Raw genomic sequence first — 22,704 nt, 5'->3', positions numbered from 1 at the left:
TCCATGAAGGGGATGGAATGCACCTATGGATGCACCTATGGAAGTAGGCAGGTGGAAGCAGAGTTTCCTGCCCTCTTCTCCGCTCAACAGCCCCAAGCCCCCCTCCATAGCCGATGCCATTTGCGTCCCTGCTCTTTTTGTGATTGGCTATGTAAATATTTACGTAGGCAATCACGGCCAAGGGCAGGGATGCAAATGGCGTCCACTACGCCGGACGCCATTTTGTTCCACAGCCCAGGAGCGGATGGCTGCGGAACAAAGACGACGACCTGGACCAGCTGCCACCAGGTAGGGTCCGTCCCGGGGGGATTTCGGGGGGTGGGGGGTAGTCCGTTCCACCACAGACTCCGCGGGGGCCGGATTCTAAAGAATCTGGCCTCATTGGAGTCCGTGGCGGATTTCTCTGCCATCCCTATGTAGAGCTAGAAAAAAAAGTGCAGAAAAGGGCAACTAAAATGATCCAGGGGCTGGAGCAACTCCCCCATGAGAGAAAGTTCCAACAGCTGGGATTGTTTAGCTTGGAAAAAAGGAGGGTAAGGGGAGACATGGTAGAGGTCTACAAAATTATGCATGGGTGTGGAGAATGTGGAGAGGGAGATATTTTTCTCCCTGAGAATACTAGAACCCGGAGTCATCCTATGAAGCTGATCGGTGGGTGGTTCAGGACAGATACTTCTTGACACAGCGCATAGTTAAACTAAGGAATTCGCTACCACAGGATGAAGTGATGGCCACCAATTTGGATGGCTTTAAAAGGAGGTTGGACAAATTCATGGAGGAGAAGGCTATCGATGGCTACTAGTCTTGATGGCTATGTGCTACTTCCAGAACCAGAGGCAGTGAGCCTATGTACACCAGTTGCTGGGGAACATGGGTGGGAGGGTGCTGTTGCGCTCATGCCCTGATTGTGGGTTCCCAGTTGACAGCTGGTTGGCCACTGTGTGAGCAGAGTGCTGGACTGGATGGACCCTTGGTCTGATCCAGCATGGCTTTTCTTATGTTCTTAACATCACTAATTCAAATGGATTCTTTAGTCATTTGTTAGCTTGATGATACATATGCAGTTATCTCTTGCATCATTTTGGCCTTATAACTTCCCTTTGTAAACCACACACACACACATTTTTCTTTTCTCTGTACTCCGTGGGTTGGATCCAAATCTTCTTCTCCGGGGCAGGAGGAGATCACAGACAATCCGGCAGAGACACCTTCCATGAGTGGAGCAGAGCAGAAAGTACCTCTGCCTGGTTTTCTATAACCTCCCCGTTCCTCTCAGCACCCTTAACTGCAGCAAATCCCACTCAGCAAAGTTTCCAACCCCCAAGGGAATATTGGGGAGGGGGGCTTTGGGGGCTGTTGAAGGGAGAAGAGGGCAGGAAAGTCTGCTTCCACCTGCCTACTTCCATAGGTGCATATCTGCATCCAGCCTATATCTACACCCATAACAGTGCAATCATATATTTACTCAGGTGCAAGTCCCAATTTATTAAATGGGATTTATTTTCAGGTAAGTGTACACAGAATTGCAGCCTTAGTGACTGTTTCGTGCATCTGATGGGGTTCTCCAACACCACACCTCAGTCAGGGAGACTGTTGGGCAGCATGGTTAGTGATACACCAACACCATCCTCAATCTGTCTCGCTGGCCCAGCACCAGGTATAGGCCCTTATAGCTTGCCCTCGTCCGGAGGGGTTTCCTGGTGAGGAAGGTAGTATTATGGACCACAGTGATTCCCTGCACTGACTCTCTAACCTGGGTTGATGCTGCACCGAATACCCAGGTGGGCAAAGCTGGGTCAGATCAACTACACCCAGCTCATTCATCCAGGCTTTGGTGATGCATGCCAGATTAGCTCCCTCATCCATAATTAAATCACAGATGAGCGAGGTCTTATTGTAAACATATCTGGTATTAAGCAGCAACACTGCCAGGCAAGAGGGGCCAGTAGCCATGCCACCAGATACCTGTAAATTAGGAGAAGGTTCAGCAGAGAAGATGGCCTGCAGCCATCTATATCCTCTGAACTGTTGATTCCTCCTTCTCCTCACCCCATGCCATCCCTAAGCTGTCATCTCTCCTATAGAGGCACCCCTGTTCTCCTCCCCACTGTTCCTCCTAGCCAGACATCACAATCCACTAAATAATCCATACACAGATACACCCCACACTGCCCAGAAAGTAAAGGAGCACTGGCCCAACAAATTCTGTAGTCAAGGCCACCACAGGACACAGTCTTAAAAACCCACCCACCAAGCATTTAAGGTGTGCATTCACAAGCAGAAACGAAGCCCTCACCTTGGCCAGTGTCCCCCACACTCAGCTTCCACCAGGCTAAAAGTCAATACCCCGCCACTCTCAGGCATTCCTTGCTCTCATCAAGGAGAAGCTGCAACTAACAGCTGAGATTAAACATTTACTCCACAGGGGGATGTGCGCTGGGTGATGGTGGCACAGCTCCTGGAAGCAGGGGACCAGATGTACTCAATTTCAAGCTACTTTCAGCCTGCCACACGTCCTGCCTCCTGCTGTCTGCTTGCCTCAACTGAGAGCCACAAGATGAGAGCCCTTGCGCTCTAGCCCTTCAGCTCAAGCCTTTTTTCAAGCTCAAGCTTTATATTACCTGGATGGGAGGGAGATGAAACAGCCTGAACCAGGAGCCCCAGGTCAAATAAGGTGGCCAAACGCATGCTCCTGCCAGCCCTGGGTGGTGCAGTTGGCCTCTTTGGGTTCCTTTTGAAAGCAAACAAAAGCTTCCTTGCTCCACAAAATATTGAGGCTATTATTCTGTAAAAGGTTTCTGCCTGAGCCTTAATATAGTCCTGTAGCTGGTTGGCTGCTTTATTGCATTGTTTTTAATTATCATTGTTGTATTAGTTCATTTTATATTGCAAACCACTTTGTGAATGATTGAAAAGCAGTAGACAAATCCTGTTACTCAAGTCTTGTTTGAAGTATGTTTAAGGGCATCCTTGTGGCCACTCCCCCCGATTCACTTGTCCAGCCTTTCCCCCACATGCACTTTGTGATTATTCTCCACTTTGATAGTGGTCCACATGTTTCAATGGCATGTGCCCATTCTGTGCATGTGACCTACCAACCAGTTGCTTGGACATATGCACATGCAGTACTACACTGGAGATGTCTTTTTCTGGGCAGCAATAATGTAAATGGGACTGAGCATACACAAAATGCATATGAATGACACCTTGCAAACCGGTCCTCCCACCCCAACCTCTGCTACAATGACCAATTTACGAGGCTGCAAATTATGGACAGCTTCACTGTACAACACCTGAAATGTTGAGTCAGATCTTCACTCCAGTTAACCATCAAGCTGGTCTCTTTTTCTAGCCTCCCTTCAGTAATCCCCTGGCTAAGGCCTTCCTATCGCCCTCCTCCTCTTGGACAGGCAAACTTGCAATTAGTTCTAGCAGCTAAGTCCTTTTTCCTCTTTATCATCTTAAATAATGGCAAGTCTCATTGAAAAGCCATGGGTTCTTCTTTCGAGCATTCTTGGGTTGCTCTGAATTTCCCAAAGAGAGAGAGAGAGAGAGAGAGGAGGGGCAGAGAGAGTCAGATTACTTTAAACTCAATCTAGCTGATCCTCCATTTCATCTGGGTCATTCATAGGCTCTCAAGGCAAGGATGCATACCATCTCCTCCATGTAAGTAGTCCTCAGTTATATTAAAAAGGTTTACACCAACATCCTTAGGAGTTTTTATGGGCCTCTTTGCCACAGTGCCATTCAGTCTGAAGCTGCAGTCTCAAGTGTACTTACTTTGAAGTCAATAGGACTTGCTTTCAAGTAAACATTGTTAGGTTCAGGCTGCAAATCTGCTAATAATTCCCCAAGGGATGGTCAGTGTACGAACATTTACGAACAGTAACCCTGTCTTTCTGTATTTGTGGAGTAGCTACTGTGTTAGCCTTAATGGTGAGTCAGGCAACACGAAAAGCACTAACCCAGCCATTTCCCCATGGTCTCTATCTCCATTCCTTATAGCAGGGCTGGGGACTGTGTGGTCCTCCAGATGTGGTTGGACTACAACTCCTATCAGCCCTAGCCAGCATAATCAATAGTGAGGGGTGAGGGGAGTTGCAGTCCAGCAACATCTGGAAGGCTACACTTTCACCATCCCTGCCTTACAGTTTGTGTAGATCACCTTCACCAGAGGGGCTCACTTGGTCTCTACATTGAATAGGTGCATGTCAGGCAAAAAAAAAAAAAAAGGCTTGTCATAAAGGCCTTCAGAATCAGCTGTTTTTTGTATTTGCTGCTTTGGTGGTGGTGCTGTTGCCACAATAGGGCTTACCGCATGCCTGTTTATATTGATTACTGCTGTTTTTATTCTGTTGGTGCTATTTTGATTATGAAGTTTAGCTTTTGTTTTTTTGTTTTTATTACATTTATATACGGCCCCATAGCTGAAGCTCTCTGGGCAGTTTACACAATAATGTTGCTTTATTGTTTGAATGTTGCTTCAATGTTGCTTGGTTTTATAGTGTGATGTTTGTCTTACTATTTTTTTGTAACCTGGGTTGAGTTAATTAAAAGAAAGCAGAGTATTTATTTTTAAGAGGTGAATTTACATACACATCATGATCTGCTAGGGTGCTGGTGGTAGGTCCCTCAGCATAATGGTTGCATACTGAAAGGCATGGAACAGTTCCTTAACCATGTTGCATCTCTCATACAACATTTCATTGGAATCAGCAATTTAGGAGTTTCTGCATACCAAAAGCTGTAGATGCAAGCCCTGCCTGCAATTCAGGATATCTCACAAATTTATTGGGGTACTGGTTTAAGTAGTTTCTACTGAATTCGCTGCATCATGGAGAAAGCAAGAGAATTCCAGAAAAACGTCTATTTCTGCTTCATTGACTACGCTAAAGCCTTTGATTGTGTGGATCACAACAAACTGTGGCAAATTCTGAAAGTGATGGGAGTACCAGACCACCTTACCTGTCTCCTGAGAAACCTGTACGAGGGTCAAGAAGCAACAGTAAGAACCAGACATGGAACAACCGATTGGTTCAAAATTGGGAAAGGAGTACGACAAGGCTGCATATTGTCACCCTGCTTATTTAACTTATATGCAGAGTACATCATGAGAAATGCCAGGTTGGATGAATCAGAGGTCGGAATTAAGATTGCTGGGAGAATTATCAACAACCTCCGATATGCAGACGATACCACCCCAATGGCAGAAAGCGAAGAGGATCTAAAGAGCCTCTTGTTGAGGGTGAAAGTGGAGAGTGCAAAAGCTGGTTTGAAACTCAACATTAAAAAAAACTAAGATCATGGCATCTGGCCCCATCACTTCCTGGCATATAGAAGGGGAAGAAATGGAAGCAGTGACAGATTTTACTTTCTTGGGCTCCAAGATCACCGCAGACGGTGACTGTAGCCATGAAATTAAAAGACGCTTGCTCCTGGGGAGGAAAGCTATGGCCAACCTAGACAGCATAGTAAGAAGCAGAGACATCACCTTGCCGACAAAGGTCCGTCTAATCAAAGCTATGGTTTTCCCAGTAGTAATGTATGGCTGTGAGAGCTGGACAATAAGGAAGGCTGAGCGCCGAAGAATTGATGCTTTCGAACTGTGGTGCTGGAGAAGACTCTTAACGAGTGCCCTGGACTGCAAGGAGGTCAAATCAGTCCATCCTAAAGGAAATCAACCCTGACTGCTCATTGGAAGGACAGATACTGAAGCTGAAGCTCCAATATTTTGGCCACCTAATGCGAAGAGAAAACTCCCTGGAAAAGACCCTGATGCTGGGAAAGACTGAAGGCAAAAGGAGAAGGGGACGGCAGAGGATGAGATGGCTAGATAGCATCACGGATGCAATGAATATGAACTTGAGCACGCTCCGGGAGAGAGCGCAGGACAGGAAGGCCTGGCGTGCTATGGTCCATGGGGTCACGAAGAGTCGGACACGACTGAACGACTGAACAACAACACTGAATTTGCATCATAGGAACAGCTGTTTTCCTTACCCCAATATGAAGTGCACATATTGTTTAGCTATAGGTACTGGACTATACAAGATAAGGGAATATATTTGTCTGACCTTTATCACTTTTATAAAATATAAGAATCATGACAATGGCCAAAGGACCGGTACAATGGTAGAAGAGGGAAACTCCATGAGGTGCTTGCTCAAGTCCAGCCAACAACTTGTTTGCTTGACCATTTCCCTTTGTGGCTTATTAAAACTAGCAGGGAGATGACCAGCTGAATCCAAGAGGTTGTAAATACCTCATTGAGATAGTGAGCAGGCCCTGCTTCTTTAAAAGAAGTCATATTCCAACCGCTCCTCAGAAACCTGGCCTGGCCTTGGAAGACATCAACAATTAACTTCCTGGGCAATGTGCTCGAGTGCGTTGTGGCCAGCTAACTCCAGCCACTCTTGGATGAAACAGTTACCTAGAAACATTTCAAGTGGGCTCAGAGCCCAGTTTTGGGACAGAAACTGCCTTGGTCACCTTGTAGGATGACCTTTATTGGTAAAGGAACATGGGGAGTGTGATCCTGTTGATTCTCCTGGACCTCTCACTGGCTTTCGATGCCGTTTATCGTGGTGTCCTTCTCCACGTTGGGTGTGGGAGGCACCTCATGCTGGGGGATTATTGTTCCATCCCTTGTTAGCTGTGACCTGTCCCCACACATTTCTGTTGCAGGAAGTTGGAAGGCAGTTCAGTAAAATTTTCAGCATAGTAATACCACATCATCCCTACTTGCAATTTTTTTTCATTGTAGAGGCTGTAGCACGATGGATAACTTGAAGTAGCACACACCCAATAAACACAATACCTTGATGCTCACAAAACATCAGAAGAAATTTTAAAACAACCAGTTCTTATTAGGAGTAGTGGCTCTGAGCTAGTGTTCCAAGATAACTGTTTCTTTAAAAGTTTGTCCCATTAGCGTGAATACTGCTACTTCATATTTCCTTTTTGAAATGTTGAACATTCAGTTTACAGCACATACCTGAAATATTGGTAATGGAATCCTCAAATTATGTTTGCCTCAAATTATGTGTTTATTGAGGGGGAGAAAATAGAAAGTAGAACAAATTAGCACTCTAACATTATTGATTCTTGTTCAGTAGTGATTTCCCTTTGCAAAAAGGAAGCGGTATCACAGTTTGTCACTTCAGTTCTATTCATTAGAATCCATGTATATGGAACTTCCAACCTATTTTAATTACTTTTTATGCAATGTATGCTTATCATTGCTTTCTAATATTGTTACAGAATAGATATTTAAATTTGGGTTTTCAGAGTTGAATTTAAGATCAGATAAACAAATTATACAAGGAAGACAATTTAAATCTCTGCTCCCTGGATGATTCATGGTTCACTATGAGTTAGAAGGATTAGTAAAATTGCATGCAACCTATCCAGTTGAAGACTGACGCTGTCAAAGACTTTGTAAAGGCTTGAAACTGGGCCAGCCGGAAGAGGAAGTTGCTGCACTGGAATGACACCTGAAGAACAGGAAGTTTAGGACAGACTGGCTTTTGTCCCTGACTCATCAAAAAGTTTTAACCAGTGCAACCTTAAAACTATTTTCATTCAGAACTTCTCAGACACAAAGCCTCGGTCATATGAATTAATGTAAGAAAACAAAATACCAAATATTCTCATAAACATAGCCTAATGTCCACTACTGAAATTCCCAAGTGTTAATTATCATACTCCAAAGTGCCTTAAAAACCAACCTTATTAGGATGTGTATCTGAAAGTTTCTGGATGCTCCTCTAGCTTTCTGTATGTGTGGTTCAAATGGAATTGCCACACTTAAGGTACAATCCTATACATGTTTAAGAAGAAAGAAGAAACTGCTGGCTGGGGCATGCTGGGAGTTGTAGGACTTTTTCTGTCTAAACATGTATAGGATTGCACACTTATTTTATGCCCTACATCAGGGGTGTGCAACTTGTGGCCCTCTAGCTGTTTTGGCCTACAACTCCCATCAGCCCCTAGCCAGCATAGCCAATGGTGAGAGATCATAAGTTGTAGGCCAAAACAGCTGGAGAGCACATCCCTGCTCCACATTATAACTTCTGAATAGTCCCCTGTGTGACAGAATAAACAGTTCACCTGGAGGTGGATATATTACCACTCTCAGTGATATTACAGAGGTCCCCCAATCTTTTTGGCCTGGTGGGCGTATTTGGAATTTTGAGAGTGTCATGGGCATTCTCATAAAATAGCTGTCATGAGTGGGGGGCTTGCCCAGTCATAAAATGGCTGCCATGGTGGACATGGCCCATCACAAAACACTAATTTCCCAGATGACAAACTAAAAACAAAGAAAAACAGTAACTTGCCTAAGAACAAGGTAGAGGTGAAGCCTCCAAAACACAAAACCACGATTTTGAGCACAAATAAATATGGCACTGGAAGGCGCCCCTTCACTTTTTACCATGTCAGCCTCCTAGTTCAATTTTAGAAAACCAAAGACTTAAAAAATAAAATAAAAATCAGGAGAGGCAAGGAGCCTGGTGGGTGCTGACAGAGGTGTCCACAGGCATGTTGGTGCCCATATATACAGTAACACAACTGTGTGTCCCTCTGCACCATCTAGTCTAGACTGGCCACCTCTGGCACAACTTCCACAAAGGTAACAGAGAAGAACAAGGTGACCAGAGGCAGTTAGCGAATAGCCTACTTTCAGTGCTCTAGCTTAGCTTAGAGTCAAGCTCCATTGATCCATGTAAAAGTAGGACTTTGACATGTATCATGGAAAGCTGTGCAAGAAAAGCTTTTTGGTAGGAGTGAGAAGTTATTGATAGACTATTATAGGCATTCTTTCCAATTTTCCTGCATGCTGAAAGGACAGGAATGCTTCGGGCTTCTGCCAGAGCTCTAGAAGTCTGAATGTATACGTTTTCATACATGCAGAACTATGCAGAAGCTATGAAAAATCCAAGCTTCTGTGCCATATTTAGATGAGCTTCTTACCAAGAGTGTCAGCATGACTGCTAATTATAAATATGTGGAGAAATCGCAGAGGACTGGTATGTACAGACTGGACATGTGAACAAATTCAAGATGGCTGCAGCTATAAGGGAAAATGCCATCTTGAATTTGACAGTACATACGCAGTATACGTACTCACTCATTCTCAGACAGCAGTGAAACTACATCATTGTTTCTACCATGCCCTCTGTACTAGGCAGGCAACATGGGAGCACCAGGCCCATTAAAATTATAAAATTTATTTTAAGATTCAAAATTGTGAGAATTATGTCCTTTAATCAGAACCATTTTTGCAAGTCATTTTCCTTCTGTAGAATGTTATGATGCACACCCTGCCCCTGCTTACTCCAGAGTGAAAAATGGAAGAGAAAAATTATATATACCTGTGTGAGTTTTGGGCAATCAGTTAAAAGGCATGAGAAAAACCAAAGTATTTAGTTTTACTACTACATTGCTTTCTGGGATCAAAAGCTGAGATAATGTTCTTAGAATGCAATCCTATGGGATCCTCCCTGGCTACTCATAAGCCTCCGAAGTTGGAGGCTTATGAGTATCCCATGCAGAGCATTTAAGCTAGACTGACATTTTCACCTGTGTAACGGAGGTTTCAGGGAAGGGGAGGGAAGGAGGCTGGGATGGCCATAGGATTTGTCATATGGCTGCTGCCCCGGTCTCCTCCCCTCCCTGCCCCAGGGAACTTCCCCTTTTCCCTGTCTCCAAGCTCTATTTTCTGAGTATGGAGAGGTAGCCAGCACAGTTCTCTCTATGGTGGTAGGGAGGGGTCAGGGAGTGCAGTTTCCTGGCTCTGAGTTCAGAGCCTGTTTCTGACCTTGTAGCCAGGAAACCAAACAATCCTACGTCCCCCAGGCACTGTCTAGGGGCACAGGATTGTTCTCCCGATTAGATAAAAATTGCCCATACCTGAAAATGTTATATGTACTGATTTTGGGAGGGGACAGCTGTGTAGACCACAAGGAACACTTCTGAAGATGTTCTTTGTATATTTTATATTAGTTAATTGCAAACATGCGCGCATGCACTTGTGAGTGAGTGAGTGTGTGTGTGAGAGAGAGAGAGAGAGAGAGAGAGAGTGAATAAAGATTATTCAAAACACGCAAGCAAAATTACAAAAACATGCATCCAGTTTAAGGTAGTCAAGTGCAGAAAACCCAAGAAACTCAGACAGGAGACCGACAAGATTTATTACTATTCACAATGACTAGATTAAGGTGAAAACAAAAAATGAGACAAGCATATTACAGGATCAACCCACTTTCAAGGTGGAAGGCTTAACTGAAGACAGAACAATAAACTTGACGATCTTCTCTCTCCTGCTAGTGTCCATACCTAGAAAGAGATTTATTTTCCTTTTAGGACTCAGCAGCAGTTATGTCAGCATGCAATCAGCTTTTAAAATGCAAACTTTGAAGTTAGCTAGCTTTATGTATCTATGGTAAAGCTGGAGACCATCTGCTCGACAAAAGATTGCATAGATGTGCCCACACTATAAGTCCACACTGCACTTGATTTGCACACATTGGTTATTCTGCCATTTCAAGGATGGTGAATTGCCATTTGTTGAATTAATGGCAACTTAAACAGGAATGAAGCAGCACAGGACATTATGCCAATATATGAATTAATAAGACTGCAGCATCTCTTTATTCTGCACAATGAATGTTGGCATCTACTACACCTGCCCAGAAATGCAATTTAGAGTGCTGCAGGACATATAAAGATTAGATCACATATATTCAGTGTGTAGCAGTCTTATGGTCAATCTTCTAGAGCAAGGACAAATTCTTTGCTCTGAATTGCACTTGCCTGCCAAATCTACGCAGGATAAAGAGATGCTGCAATCCTATTAATTCATATATTTAGTAATGAATTGCTTTTAAAGGCAATATTTAATAGGTGAAGACTACCTCATGTCTGTGAGGAATGGTGTAATGCAGAAAAACCATTCACCGAGGTATACACATGGTGAACAGAGTTTCCCAAAACCATTACACAGATTGCACACACTTCTTATTGCAAGCAAGGGGCCCTAACTTGTCACCAAATTTAACATGCATTTGACTACAAACAGTAGCATGCCTAGCTAATCTAGGCGCCAGTCTGAAAACAGAGACCAGTATTCCAATACTACTGCTCTCTGGTTCTTCATAGCAAACCACTACCCATCAAGCCAAATTTGATTATAAATATTCCTGACAAGTAATACTGCATCTTAAAAGAGGCAACACTAAACAGATCAACTGATTTCTACAAAAAGAGGCTCAATCTATATGGATTTGAAAACCCATTCTACTCAAGTCATAAAGACGTATAGAGCTATGTTTTCAATCAATGTCACTTTTCTTTGCTGCTAAAGGACTAAGCTAATTTACACTAGTTCATATACATCAGTATAAGGCAGATATTGTGGCTGAGACAGGGATGCCAGTTTCAGAGCACCAGAATAGTGTTAAGGTAAGTTCTAACTACAACCAGAATGCCTAGCTCAAATTTAGGTGTACACTATGGATGGTTAACTCTACTTCCTTTATTTAGAAAAGCACAGGATACTTACTTCTGGAACTCCCATTCTCGGTTGTCTAATGGGCACACCTGCCGAGTCTTAAGCCAGCGAGAGATGCAATGGAAGTGGAAAGCATGCTGAAAAAAATAATGGCCAAGTTACCCAAACAGCATGCTGCAAATGGTATATGTTTCAATTTAGCAAAGTTAGGGGAGGAAGCGATGAGATGAACAGCAGAGAGTGGGAGAAAGTCAACATCCAGAATTGCAGAGCAAAAGCTGGCATGGAATAGTTTCAGTAAATACAACTGTATAAAAAAATCAGAGGAGTTACTGAATTTTAAGAAGTCAGAAATCAGACTACTATGCTGGTCTTCTGAAAAGGCCTGTGCCTGCTGCACACAACAGAATTTGGGGCTGCTAGTCTGATAAAACAGAGGTTTCAGGCATCAATATTTATGTGGAGCAGCTTTGTAACACACAGGAAATGACCTTTACAGAGTTGGTAGAAAGAGACAGGGAAAGGTTTCCACAGCGAAAGGGAAGAACATTTGTGTCTTACACAGATTCACTTCTGTCCCCATAGTCACAAGTTCCTACACTGTCATAAGAATCTTTTTTCCAATTCCATTCTTTCCACCTTCTACTACCATCTACAACTCTTTGCTGTGAGCGCTAGTGGATATTTAAGCATGTGTATGGGAACAATGTGCCCAGATGAGCTCTCTTCTTGCAGTTTTTAGTGCTGCAGTTCTCAGCCAACAAGGAAAACTGTTTTTAAAACTGCACATCTTATTTTCTCACACCTGAAACAGCAGAAGTAAAAATGATACAAGAACTTCTGACTGAGTATCTGGTTGCCTTATGTACTCTCTTTAAACGTTATTTTAAATAAGGGACAAATGTGGAACACTCCAGATGTTTGGACTACAACCCCGATTGGCCATTCTGGCTGGGCCTTATCAGAGTAGTAGTCCAAAACATCCAGAGCTCACCAGACTGCCTGCTTTAGATTGTGGGCCCTGCAATGGACTTCTAAGTTCTTCAAACAAAAAGTGATGTGTGCAGAATTTGGGTTTCTTCCATGTTAATAATAATAGTAATAACAGTAATAATAATAATATCAGACAGGCCAATACTATCATGCTTTTCCTGATGGGAGATCAGCTCGCAAGTCGTAATTGTTTGAGAAGCAGTGTCAAATTAGATTTCTGTAAGGACAGTTAACTGGAAAAGGATGCATTTACCCTCCAATTTTTAATTTTCTTTCTACCCATATGTACCATTTCACATCTCCTCAATCTTGACTTTCATTCACCCATTGCCTTCTTCAAGCTACTGTGACTATTTCCAAAACCTTTGCTTCTGGCTGGAGGCTTCTAATTAGTTTACTTTATTAGCTTAATACTGGAACAGAGTCGGTCTTCATAATGGTTGAAAAATAGATTCCTTACATTACAGACACCCCATGCAACAGTGCATTCTTCTGAGGTAGCTGATGCTTGGTTAGCTTGACATTCTATGCCTGTGAAAACAAGAGCAAGATTAACATGGATTTTTAGCAATTGATTCCAGTAGCTGAAAAGATAACTTTTATAAAATACATATGTTCTCTGTCAAATGTCAGTATTTTAAGACATCAGAAAGGAGGCAACTACACTGTGTGATCACAAGGACAGTTCAGTAGGACATCATGAGAGTCAGTTCCCCAGGTTCCATTTTTGTTACACCATGACAAAGATGACTGCAGCGTGACAGGTTACAGGAGCCAGGAGACTGAGTGTACAGCAAGCTACATTGGATCCCTCATTGTCCACCATAGTGGTGAGCATAGGTACCCTCCTTCTATGACTTTGATGAGCAGAGAAAAAGCCCCTGAACCCAGCACAGCTAGATAGTATAAAGTTGTCTTTTACCAGGCTATACAGTGAGCTACCAAAGGACAATCTCCCACTCTTATTAACTGTGGTACACTTGAAATGGGATGCCAAGCAGAGCACAGTGTCAGAAATGGGTAGGCTTGGACAACAACCCTAGGTGGTGACTGAGGGAGTGGGGAAAAGATTTTGGTTATTTTGGTGAAAGGGTAGGGGCTATATAACTCTCCCCCACTAGTCTATTGGGCATTTATATAAAGATGTGGGACACCATAGCAGCACGACTTTCAGTTTAGCATCTTGAGTGATAAATAGCTTGGGTAAGCTTAACAGAGATATTTTCTCAACCTGATAAGAACATAAGAATTGTCATGCTGGATTAGACCAGCTCCATGTACTCCAGCTTTCTATTTCCTACAGCAGCCAGTGAGATATTCCTGGAAACTCACATGCATGATATAATAGCCATCCCTATTTGTCCCTAGGATCTAGTATCCAGAGCAATACTGGCTCTGAACATTAAGATTTCATTTAGCTATTGTGGCCAGTAACAGTTGATAGATTTATCTTTCATGAATTTGTCTAATCACCTTTTATAGCTATCTAAGCTAGTGTCTATCACCATATCTTGTGCCCGTGAATTTTATACATTAACTACCATTTGTGTGAAGTACTTCCATTCTGTCTACCTAGAACCTGTCACCGATCAACTATATTGGGTGATCCTTACTTCTAGAATTTGAGTAATGGAGAAAAAACAACTCCCCCTACAATGTTCCTAGTTTAATAAGCCTCTCATATTTTGTATCTTTTCTAACCATCTCCAAACTCCCTACCTTTCTTAGCAACAAAGATGCTTCATCCCCATGATTTTTTTATTTGGCTTTTTTTCTAGCTCAGTTTATATAAAAGGAATGTCATCTTTCCAGCAATGGTTTCCAAAGACGGCTTCAGCACACTGAAGTCAACAAAGTCAACTCCCTCCCTAGGGAACTCCGTCATGCCCCCTCTTTAATGAGCTTCCGTCGTGCATTAAAAACGTGGTTGTTCAGGCAGGCATTTGGGGTGGGTTAGGGTATTTTTTTTAAAAAAAATTTTATGGTAAAATTTTATTGTTTTAAATTGTTTATGGTGGGTTGTACATCGCCCAGAGTGGCTGGGTGACCAGTCAGATGGGCGATTAATAAATTTAATAAATAAATAAATAAATAAATAAACAACAGCTGCCTAATATGCAAACTATGAGCAGTGTTGTAATTCTACCATACCAAAAGCTTGGAAGAGTAGAATAGCTTTTTCTGGCACCTAAAATATAGTAAAGTGGGCTTAAGGGGAGCATATTTGGGGACAGAGTTCCACAATTAGCCCAGCAAAGTAAGTATAAGAACCTTTTTAAGAAGGAAAAAGAGAATTATGTTAATAAACTTTGGGGAATTTTAATAAAACTTGGTGAAACTGTTATTAAGCTAGCATATCAACCAGAGCTGGCAGAAAGCTAGGGATGGCCTTCAGGCCTTCATAAGTGCTATCTGATTTGAAGCCACCCTGAAACCATCCTGATCTTTAAGGGGAGTACAACTGCATTTGGAACAGACTACATACACTTTCCATGCAAACTGCCTCATATACTAGCACCACCTTCATCTTGGCCACCTGAGCTTCAGTTCATTAGCCCTCATCCAGACCATTACTGACTACAGGCACCTGTTAACAGTATCCATTGTTAAATAGCATGAGGGAATATGATGGAATCCTGCAGCACCAGATGGGCGATTAATAAATTTAATAATAATAATAATAATAGGCTGAGCAGAAGTCCCCAGCACCACCTTCTGGAATCAAACTAGTTAGGAGCACAACAAGACAATGGGGTTATTTGCATGTAACACCAATACAGTTAAAAAAGTGATGGGGTGTTGTGGATACTCCCACATCTTCCACTTTAGCACCCCTCCCCCCGCCATGATCTGCTCCTTTGTAGATTTTGCAGCTTGACATGTGAACCTGGACCACTGGGTTGTTTTGGGGTTAACAACCCAGCAGTTAACCCAACAACAACCCATGGGTTAACTGCTGGGTGGTTTAGCCCCTAAACAACCCAGCAGTCCGGGTTTGCACATCATGCTGCACAACCTACGAAGGAACCCATTGTGGATTGTGCTGTAAAACAGAAGAGGCAGGTGCATCCCTGACAACCCATCAGTTTTTCAATCAATGGGTTGTTGTTTCATGTGAACCAGGGCTATGTTGCCCCCCTCAATCCTAGGTAAATTATTCAGAATAATACCATGGTTGATGGTACTGAGAGGTTATTCTATTGTGCCATACATGAAGTTGCCTATAAAAAGTGTTCAGAAATATCAGGTAGTTCGGAACACAGCAGACAGGTTATTAACTGGTTCCTAATACGTATTCTAACATTAGTGACCAGAGCAATACTCAGTCTAGGTGTGCTCTCATTATGGATACTGGCTGTTTTCCCCTCTCCCCTCTCCCTGCTCTCTTTTCTAATAATTCCCCAACACTGAATTTGCCTTTCACTGCTTCAACACATTCAGCAGAGTTTCAGTGAGCTTTCAGCAATGATCCCAGGATTTCTTTCCTCAGCTGTATGTAGGAAGTCCTAGTGCTCCTCCTCATATTTCTAAAATTCCTGAGGAATGTTTAAGAATAAGACCTTATTTGTTCCCAGTTTTACTTAAGAGACACTGTAGATTCACTCTCTTGAAGATCCAGCCATGGAAGAGCCAATACTAGCAGGGAGAATGTTGGTTTAGTATTTCTGTTTCTTAGGCATTACCAAAATTGGATTTCCAGATGACTGGATACCAGGCATATGAGATTCTTCTAGCCCATGGGGGGGCGGCTTTTTAAAGTTGAAGGCCATATTTCCTTGGGGGAAAGTGATCAGAGTCAGTATACTGGCAGAGGGAAGGGCCACTAGGTTCCCAGTGATTCCTTCCTGGTCAAATCTAAACATTCTCTCTCTCTCTCTCTCTCTCTCACACACTCACACACACACACACAGAGACTACAGGGAGGTTTAACCCCCCCCCCCCATGATCAGCTGTTCTTGCCAATTATCACTGGGGGGAGTCATAGGAGTAGTGGAGGTTTAAACCTTCCCCTCCAATCTTCCCCCTTAGAGCTCAGCTGATCAGTGGAAACCACTGAGTAGCAGGAAAGAAGGGGCTGAGAGGAGAGGCCAGCAGGTTGCATTGGGCCACTGGTTACCCATTCCTATTCTAGTCCCAACAGAAGGAACTTTAGAGCTACATCAGGCATTGTTTTATTTCATGTCATACTGAGCAAATCTGGATACACAAGAACTGCCCTTGGACATCTATTTCTGGAATAACTGCTATTAGAACTATAAACATGATTTGTTTTCAGAGCTCCTTATGACTTATACCAGTGGTTTCTAGATATGTCAAAAAAGATTCTTCTCCACTGGTAGCTTAGACAGTTGTTCACACCATCTTATCACTACTTCTAGGAATAGTTCATGGTAATGTGCTAAAAATTTCTTCTGTTATTTAAACTATCCAAATATTTGCACAAAGTTCTGTTCAAAGTATTTATCTACTATACACCATTCTTACAGTCCTCAAACACAGGACCTTATTTTACTATTTTTCTATGACCCCATGAGTTTTGGTTCTGAAGCATCTATGACTAGAGAAACAGTTATTCCACATGTAATGCTAACAGTATCTTAAGCCTGGTACAAATGTAACATTTCTTAATCTCTTAACCATGGATAAGAGATTGTTAAAAACCAATGGATACTAATATTTTGCTTAGTTACTTACCTTGGGCAAAAAAACAATAGTAAGATTCAGAACTTTAATTCAGTTGTCAAGACTTTGGCTATTTTTGTGTCTATTGCTAAACCACGGTTTAATGTCACAAAGAGAAGCTGCAGCAAGCCTCAGGCTTCTGTGCACCCCTTGTGCCAGCATAACCAATAGGAGATCAGAAGCTTATTTATTATTTATTTTTATTTATTAACATTTATATACTGTCTTATTTGCTAAAAAGCTATCAAGGTGGTACACAACAATTTCTGCTGCTGCTTTCATTTTAGGTTAACCAAGTTTAAAGTTAATTGCAGTTAATCTTAGCTATGGTATGTTGAAACAAACCAGCTTCATAAACTATGGTTTGAAGCTGGCTTGTTTCAACAATCCATAGGTAAGTTTAACTGCAGCTTGTCTGGGTTTGGACTTCATGACAAGATGATATCAACCTAAAACAGAAGCAAAAGCTTCTAAATTCCTCGTTGCAGCTGTATTAGATGAGAAGAGGGGAGCATGCAAGCCTGAAATGTTAATTGGGAAAGAGCAATTAAGAGCAATAGGTGTTCATTGGGAAAGAGCAGGGTTGAATAGGTTCAGAGATAAGTAAAAACCTTTTCCCCTTAACCTTATGGGAAACTGGCTAACAACTTTGAGAGAAACTTCCCATTTTTCAATACCAAAATAGAATTGGGGATATAACAACCACCCAACCCTGAGCAGATTATTTTGGAGAAAAACATAGGTATGCTACTGAAGATGTAAAATTTTGATTGGCAGTTCTAATAAGGTGAATGAGTATTGTTTGAAGTGGGATCAAAATCTTAAAATAACAGAAGAAATATGGATCATTCTCTGCAAAGATGTCTTAAATTATCACCATGTGTTAGTCTTGTGGGAAAATGAGAGATCAAATGGGTGGGCAGGCCTTCCAGAGAGCCTGCCCGATCTCTTGCTCTGGGATAGCCCCCAGAATGAGAGATCAGGCAGGCAGCCTCTCCTGAGAGCCACCTACGCCCAAATGCCACAGTTTGAGGGGTTCTCAAGGCACTGAACTCTGAGGCATTGTGAGGTGGCCCCGGGGAATGCTGTACTGCCACTGCTGATAGTAACACTTGGTTATGTGGAAACAAAAGATGAAACAGAAATAGTGTATTACCTAGTCATAGCAGCAAGAATTCTTAGTGCCCGGCTTTGGAAACATAGAGATGTTCCAATAATAAATAACTCAATGAAAAGATCAAATACTAGACCTTGAAAATTATTTATTTGATGCAGTTAGGGAAGGTGAAAGGAATTTTTGGATGTAATATTAAGTGTGATATGAGCTATTTTCTTGGTTAGTTAACTGAGATTAAGACTTCTCAGGTTTGGACATAATGGGGAACTCTAACTTAACAGAAGCCACAACCTTCACATTGAAGGTGGCACACAACAGGAGGGAGTGAAGGAGGAATACTCAGACCCAATGCTTATTCCTCCAACCATTGTCCTAACTGGGCCAATAACTTGGGATGGCTATAGTCATAATGTACCTTGCAAGTCTCCTAGGAGCTTGGGTTGGAGAAACTTTACTAGACTAGATGGATCTTTTATTTTGTTTCCACATGGCAATTCTTATGTTCATTCTCTCAGGACATTGCATTGCTTGCATTTCAAGGTAAAGTCAGCCCATACAATATCACAATAGTTCTGCCTCATATTATAACCCTGTAAAGGATGCAGAAGCTAGAAACTGATTGTACAGTTAAACAAATCATCAGGCTAACAAATGTATTTGACTCTAAAAGTGCTGACAAACTGGTCTGTAATCATGGTTTTCACCATCACGCAAAGAACTGAAGTTCAGTGACAGCTCTGAGGATCTGATACAGTTTCCAGAACTGTGACACCACAATTCCTAGGTTCTTCAGGGCGAAGCCAGTAAAACTGGATTAAGTTTACACTACAGATGTAGCCTTAACTACTGCCCTAATTCCATCTCTATAGCCTAACATCACAATTCATCAAGATTTGCTGAGCCAGCTGCAATGTTATTTTCTTCATCACTTTGCTGCCAGCATCTGCACATCTATAGTTATAGGGCCAAAACACACTCTATACTTACAGAGATCCATGATATGGTTTCTGCAAATGGCACAGTTGTCAACCACAATGTCCCAAGCCCAGAGTGCAACTGCATTCCACTACAAGAAGAAAAGACATTTAAGAGCATACCAAAAGTTTATACAAGAATTCATTTTCTCCATTTATCCCTCGTCTCCCGATGCAATTATAGGATTACTCTACAGCACTAATACTAGTATACTTTAAAATCCCACACATTCAACCCTGTAGTCTAAATGCTTTCTACATACAGGATTCTAAAAATCATTTAAAGCAGCTCATCTGTAAAGAGAAAGTCTAATAATTTCATTGATTGTTCTCAAACACTAATCAGCACTTAAAAAAAATCTCAAATGTGTTTTTTCACACGTAAGTATCCTGGCTTAGATTACAACCTGTCATGTTTATTGTATGCAAGTAAAACAAAGTACAAGGTAGGCAATCACTCTCAGCAGCCTGTGGGTGTTCAGTGTTGACCTTGTAGTTATTTTTGAACCTGGGTCATGATGCATATATGTAAAAGACTGCCAAGGTAAATTCTAAGTTAATGCCGATTCTTGTTCCTCCACATTATTAACATGAATAAAAATAGCTTGACTTTTTGTGTAGAGATCCCTACAACTGAGGTAGAAACAGGTTCAAAAATCATGCAGACAGAAAATATATTTTAATAAGAAATATATTTTTGAGGTGCCTGCCTTTCAGACTTTTGTTCATGCTGGAACTCTTTCTAAAGCATTCCACTGTCTGTTACTATGAGAGCTGAGAAGAACAATTGTTCCCTGGAGGCAGGGCCATATACAGCCTGATTCCCTTGAATTTCAGTCTTGTTAATTTTGCTTCAGTTTTTCACAACTTTTACCATTTAACCTCAGTAGTCTTTTTTTTTTTTTTTAGATCTATATACATCCTACCAAGTCAGATGGCCACAGTGGAAGTTACTTCCCAACAGCACAGATTAGTTTCTCATGCACAACTGACACTTTCAAGTAAAGTGATGGTGGGACATACTTCATAATGATATGTTTAATTTGCTTTAACCCATTTTGTAAGCCAGTACTGTCATATTTACTATTTTTGCTAAATTAACTGGTTCAAACAGGATTAGAAGCTCAAGCTATTCAGCGGTCTTAACTAGAACTGAGACAGTACCTCAAAAGTGGTAGTATAACGTGACATATTCCCCACCCTGTCATTGAGTACTCCGCTACAAGTGGCTCAGATCAAAGGAGCACAAGGGTAGGGAAGAGAAACTCCCACTCAGGTATCTGTAATTCGAGAAGTCCACCCATAATGTAAAATCTCATAATGTAAAATCAGGTTGTACACCATTAGTAGACCTTGTTTTTACGTCACCGTGAACTTGTATTTCTAAAATATAATACCTATAAAAATAGATGAGTCACAGAAACAAGCCCACCGGTAAATCTCCCTGTCATTCCCCCATTCCGCCGTCTTCCTCACATTGTCACCAAGGCAACAAGCCACACATTTATTGGCTTCGCTCACTCTCACGTGTGACACCCCCACCCCCCGCTGCTGGCCCAGGGCAACGCTCTACCTAAAGACCATTCAAACCGCCCTCGGCCCTTATGGAGAAGTGAACAGGAGCCCGGTCCCCGTGAAGACTTCTCTCACACACACACACACACACACACACACACACACACACACACACACACCGCCCTCTCTAGATCCAACTGGTCTCACCTTCTTCACTTCAAATCGCTTCTTGCCGGCACCGCTATTGGTCCCACTCGGAGCGTCTACATCCATCGCAGCGGCCATTTTGGATAAGCAAATTCCGGCCGACTTCCCTCAAGGCGCATGCGCACGAGTGGGAGCGAAGCCGCGCGATACTTTCGCTCCACTTTTTCTGTTTGTGTGCGTGTGTTTTTTTACCCTGTCCTCCGTGGCTGCCTCCCTCCCCTTTCTACAAACAGGTGTGTGCGAGAAGGGGGGGGAGGGGCCTGATCACGTGCCACTCCTCTCTTAAAGGCGCTAGTCAGGGCGGAGTCCGTTATGCAGGGCCTTGCGTCGTCTTCGCCTTCGCTCGTGGTGGAGTTGCCCAACCCAAGCCGGGGTGGGGGTTGAGGGGACGGGAGGGAGGGGGGGAGTGAGTGAGTGAGTGAGGAATGAGGAATGAGGGGAAGGGCCCAGCGAAGGTTTATTTAAAGGGATAGCCACGAATTACTCAATGTCAGTTCCTCAGGAGCGAGAAAGGCCAAGTGTTGCCACCCTGGACGCCCAAAGCCCGTGAATTCGGCGCCAGGGTTGGCCAGGGCTTGAGCGGGCCATGCCAATTCCTTTGGCACAATCACAGTAGTTAACACAGGCCTTTGGGGTGGGGGGCTGCTCGACGCCCCCCCCCGGCTTGGCTCCGTAATCACCCCCCTTTCCCATTGCTGCCCGTCCTTCCGCCTGCTGCACCAGCGCGCACAGCCTTAATTAGGATGACTAATCCTTACTAAACCAGTGGCGTCGCCCAGCTCTCGAGCATCCATTATTAGTCTTAGGCATTGTATACAGCGCCGCCGCCCCCTCCCCAAATCCTCGGCTCGCTTTGTCTTTAGCGAAGGTGCAGCATGAATCCGCGCCCCACCCCGTACGAAATCCGCAGCAGTGGGCTACGATGGATCCTGGGACGGTCTGCCTTTACGCCCCAGGCCAGCATAACCGTGTTTACTCCAAGGAAAGTCGCGTTGAGTTGGTGTTTCAAACTAGGCAAAGGCTTAAAAGCCTGGAACCGTGCGCGGCCCCCATCCTAGGCATGTTTACCTGTGAGAAGGTCTCGCTGAGTAAAGCGAGGTTTGCTCCCTATAGGGCTTGCGGCTATTCTCCACGATCTCGGTCTGTAGGCACAAACGGGAGACTGACCACCGTCCTTAAGAGGGCTTGGTTGTCGGGGCAGGGGTGCTTCTGCCTGGAGGTGTCTCCACGAAATCCCAGTCAACTTACACCGAGTTGCACCCACTTTTAACTCGGTTATTGTCGCTATGAATTGATTTTCTAGTATCTGCTGCCACAATAGCTAGGATTGGGCCGGCCCCCTCATAGCGAACAACGAAGCAAAAGAAGAGAAAGGGAGCTCAAACAAAACGCCACCATTACACTTACTTGTTAATGAACCAAAGGCGACAATCCTACACACGCTTTAACTTAACATTTAACTTCCACTGAACTCAGTGGAACTTCTTTCCGAGTAAACATGCATAGGATTAGCCTGCATGAATGACCTCATCTATCCTGCACCAGCAGTTCTTCCAAGAGAGTGTATACACAGTATGTACTACTCCTGCCTGTTAAGATTTCTGTGGGATACCCTGTTTCATATGCAAGAAATCAGACTAACCTGTATTTTTTTAGAATGGAAATTTAGAAAATCTTTGTCTTTATTAAAAAAAAGTCTTCTT

General features: G+C 43.0%; 1 protein-coding gene across 8 annotated transcripts; it reads right to left on the bottom strand.

The window, feature by feature from the left end:
* Positions 1 to 6,994: 6,994 nt before the first annotated feature.
* Positions 6,995 to 21,086, bottom strand: RBX1 (ring-box 1). 8 transcript variants are annotated; one of them, XR_014784311.1, is made up of 8 exons: positions 21,002 to 21,086; positions 19,293 to 19,371; positions 12,966 to 13,036; positions 11,564 to 11,649; positions 9,690 to 10,338; positions 9,566 to 9,621; positions 9,375 to 9,519; positions 7,031 to 7,959 (listed from the first exon to the last, which is right to left on the bottom strand). XR_014784311.1 is itself a non-coding variant. In XM_084809941.1 (5 exons), the coding sequence occupies exons 1-5, from the start codon at positions 21,077 to 21,079 to the stop codon at positions 10,326 to 10,328; spliced, it is 327 nt and encodes a 108-aa protein (XP_084666067.1). In that variant the 5' UTR covers positions 21,080 to 21,086; the 3' UTR covers positions 7,030 to 10,325. The 8 variants fall into 8 exon arrangements, 1 of the variants encoding a protein (XP_084666067.1); XR_014784310.1 differs by having other exon boundaries at positions 9,566 to 10,338; XR_014784309.1 differs by having other exon boundaries at positions 9,375 to 9,621.
* Between the last annotated feature and the right edge of the window lie 1,618 nt (positions 21,087 to 22,704).

This window comes from Heloderma suspectum, chromosome 7, assembly GCF_057233095.1.
Source record: "Heloderma suspectum isolate Gila_16-S chromosome 7, 16-S_ref, whole genome shotgun sequence".
In the NCBI taxonomy this organism is placed as follows: Eukaryota; Metazoa; Chordata; class Lepidosauria; order Squamata; family Helodermatidae; genus Heloderma; species Heloderma suspectum.
Note: the sequence above shows the minus strand (reverse complement) of the source record. Positions and strands in the feature narration are given on the sequence as shown.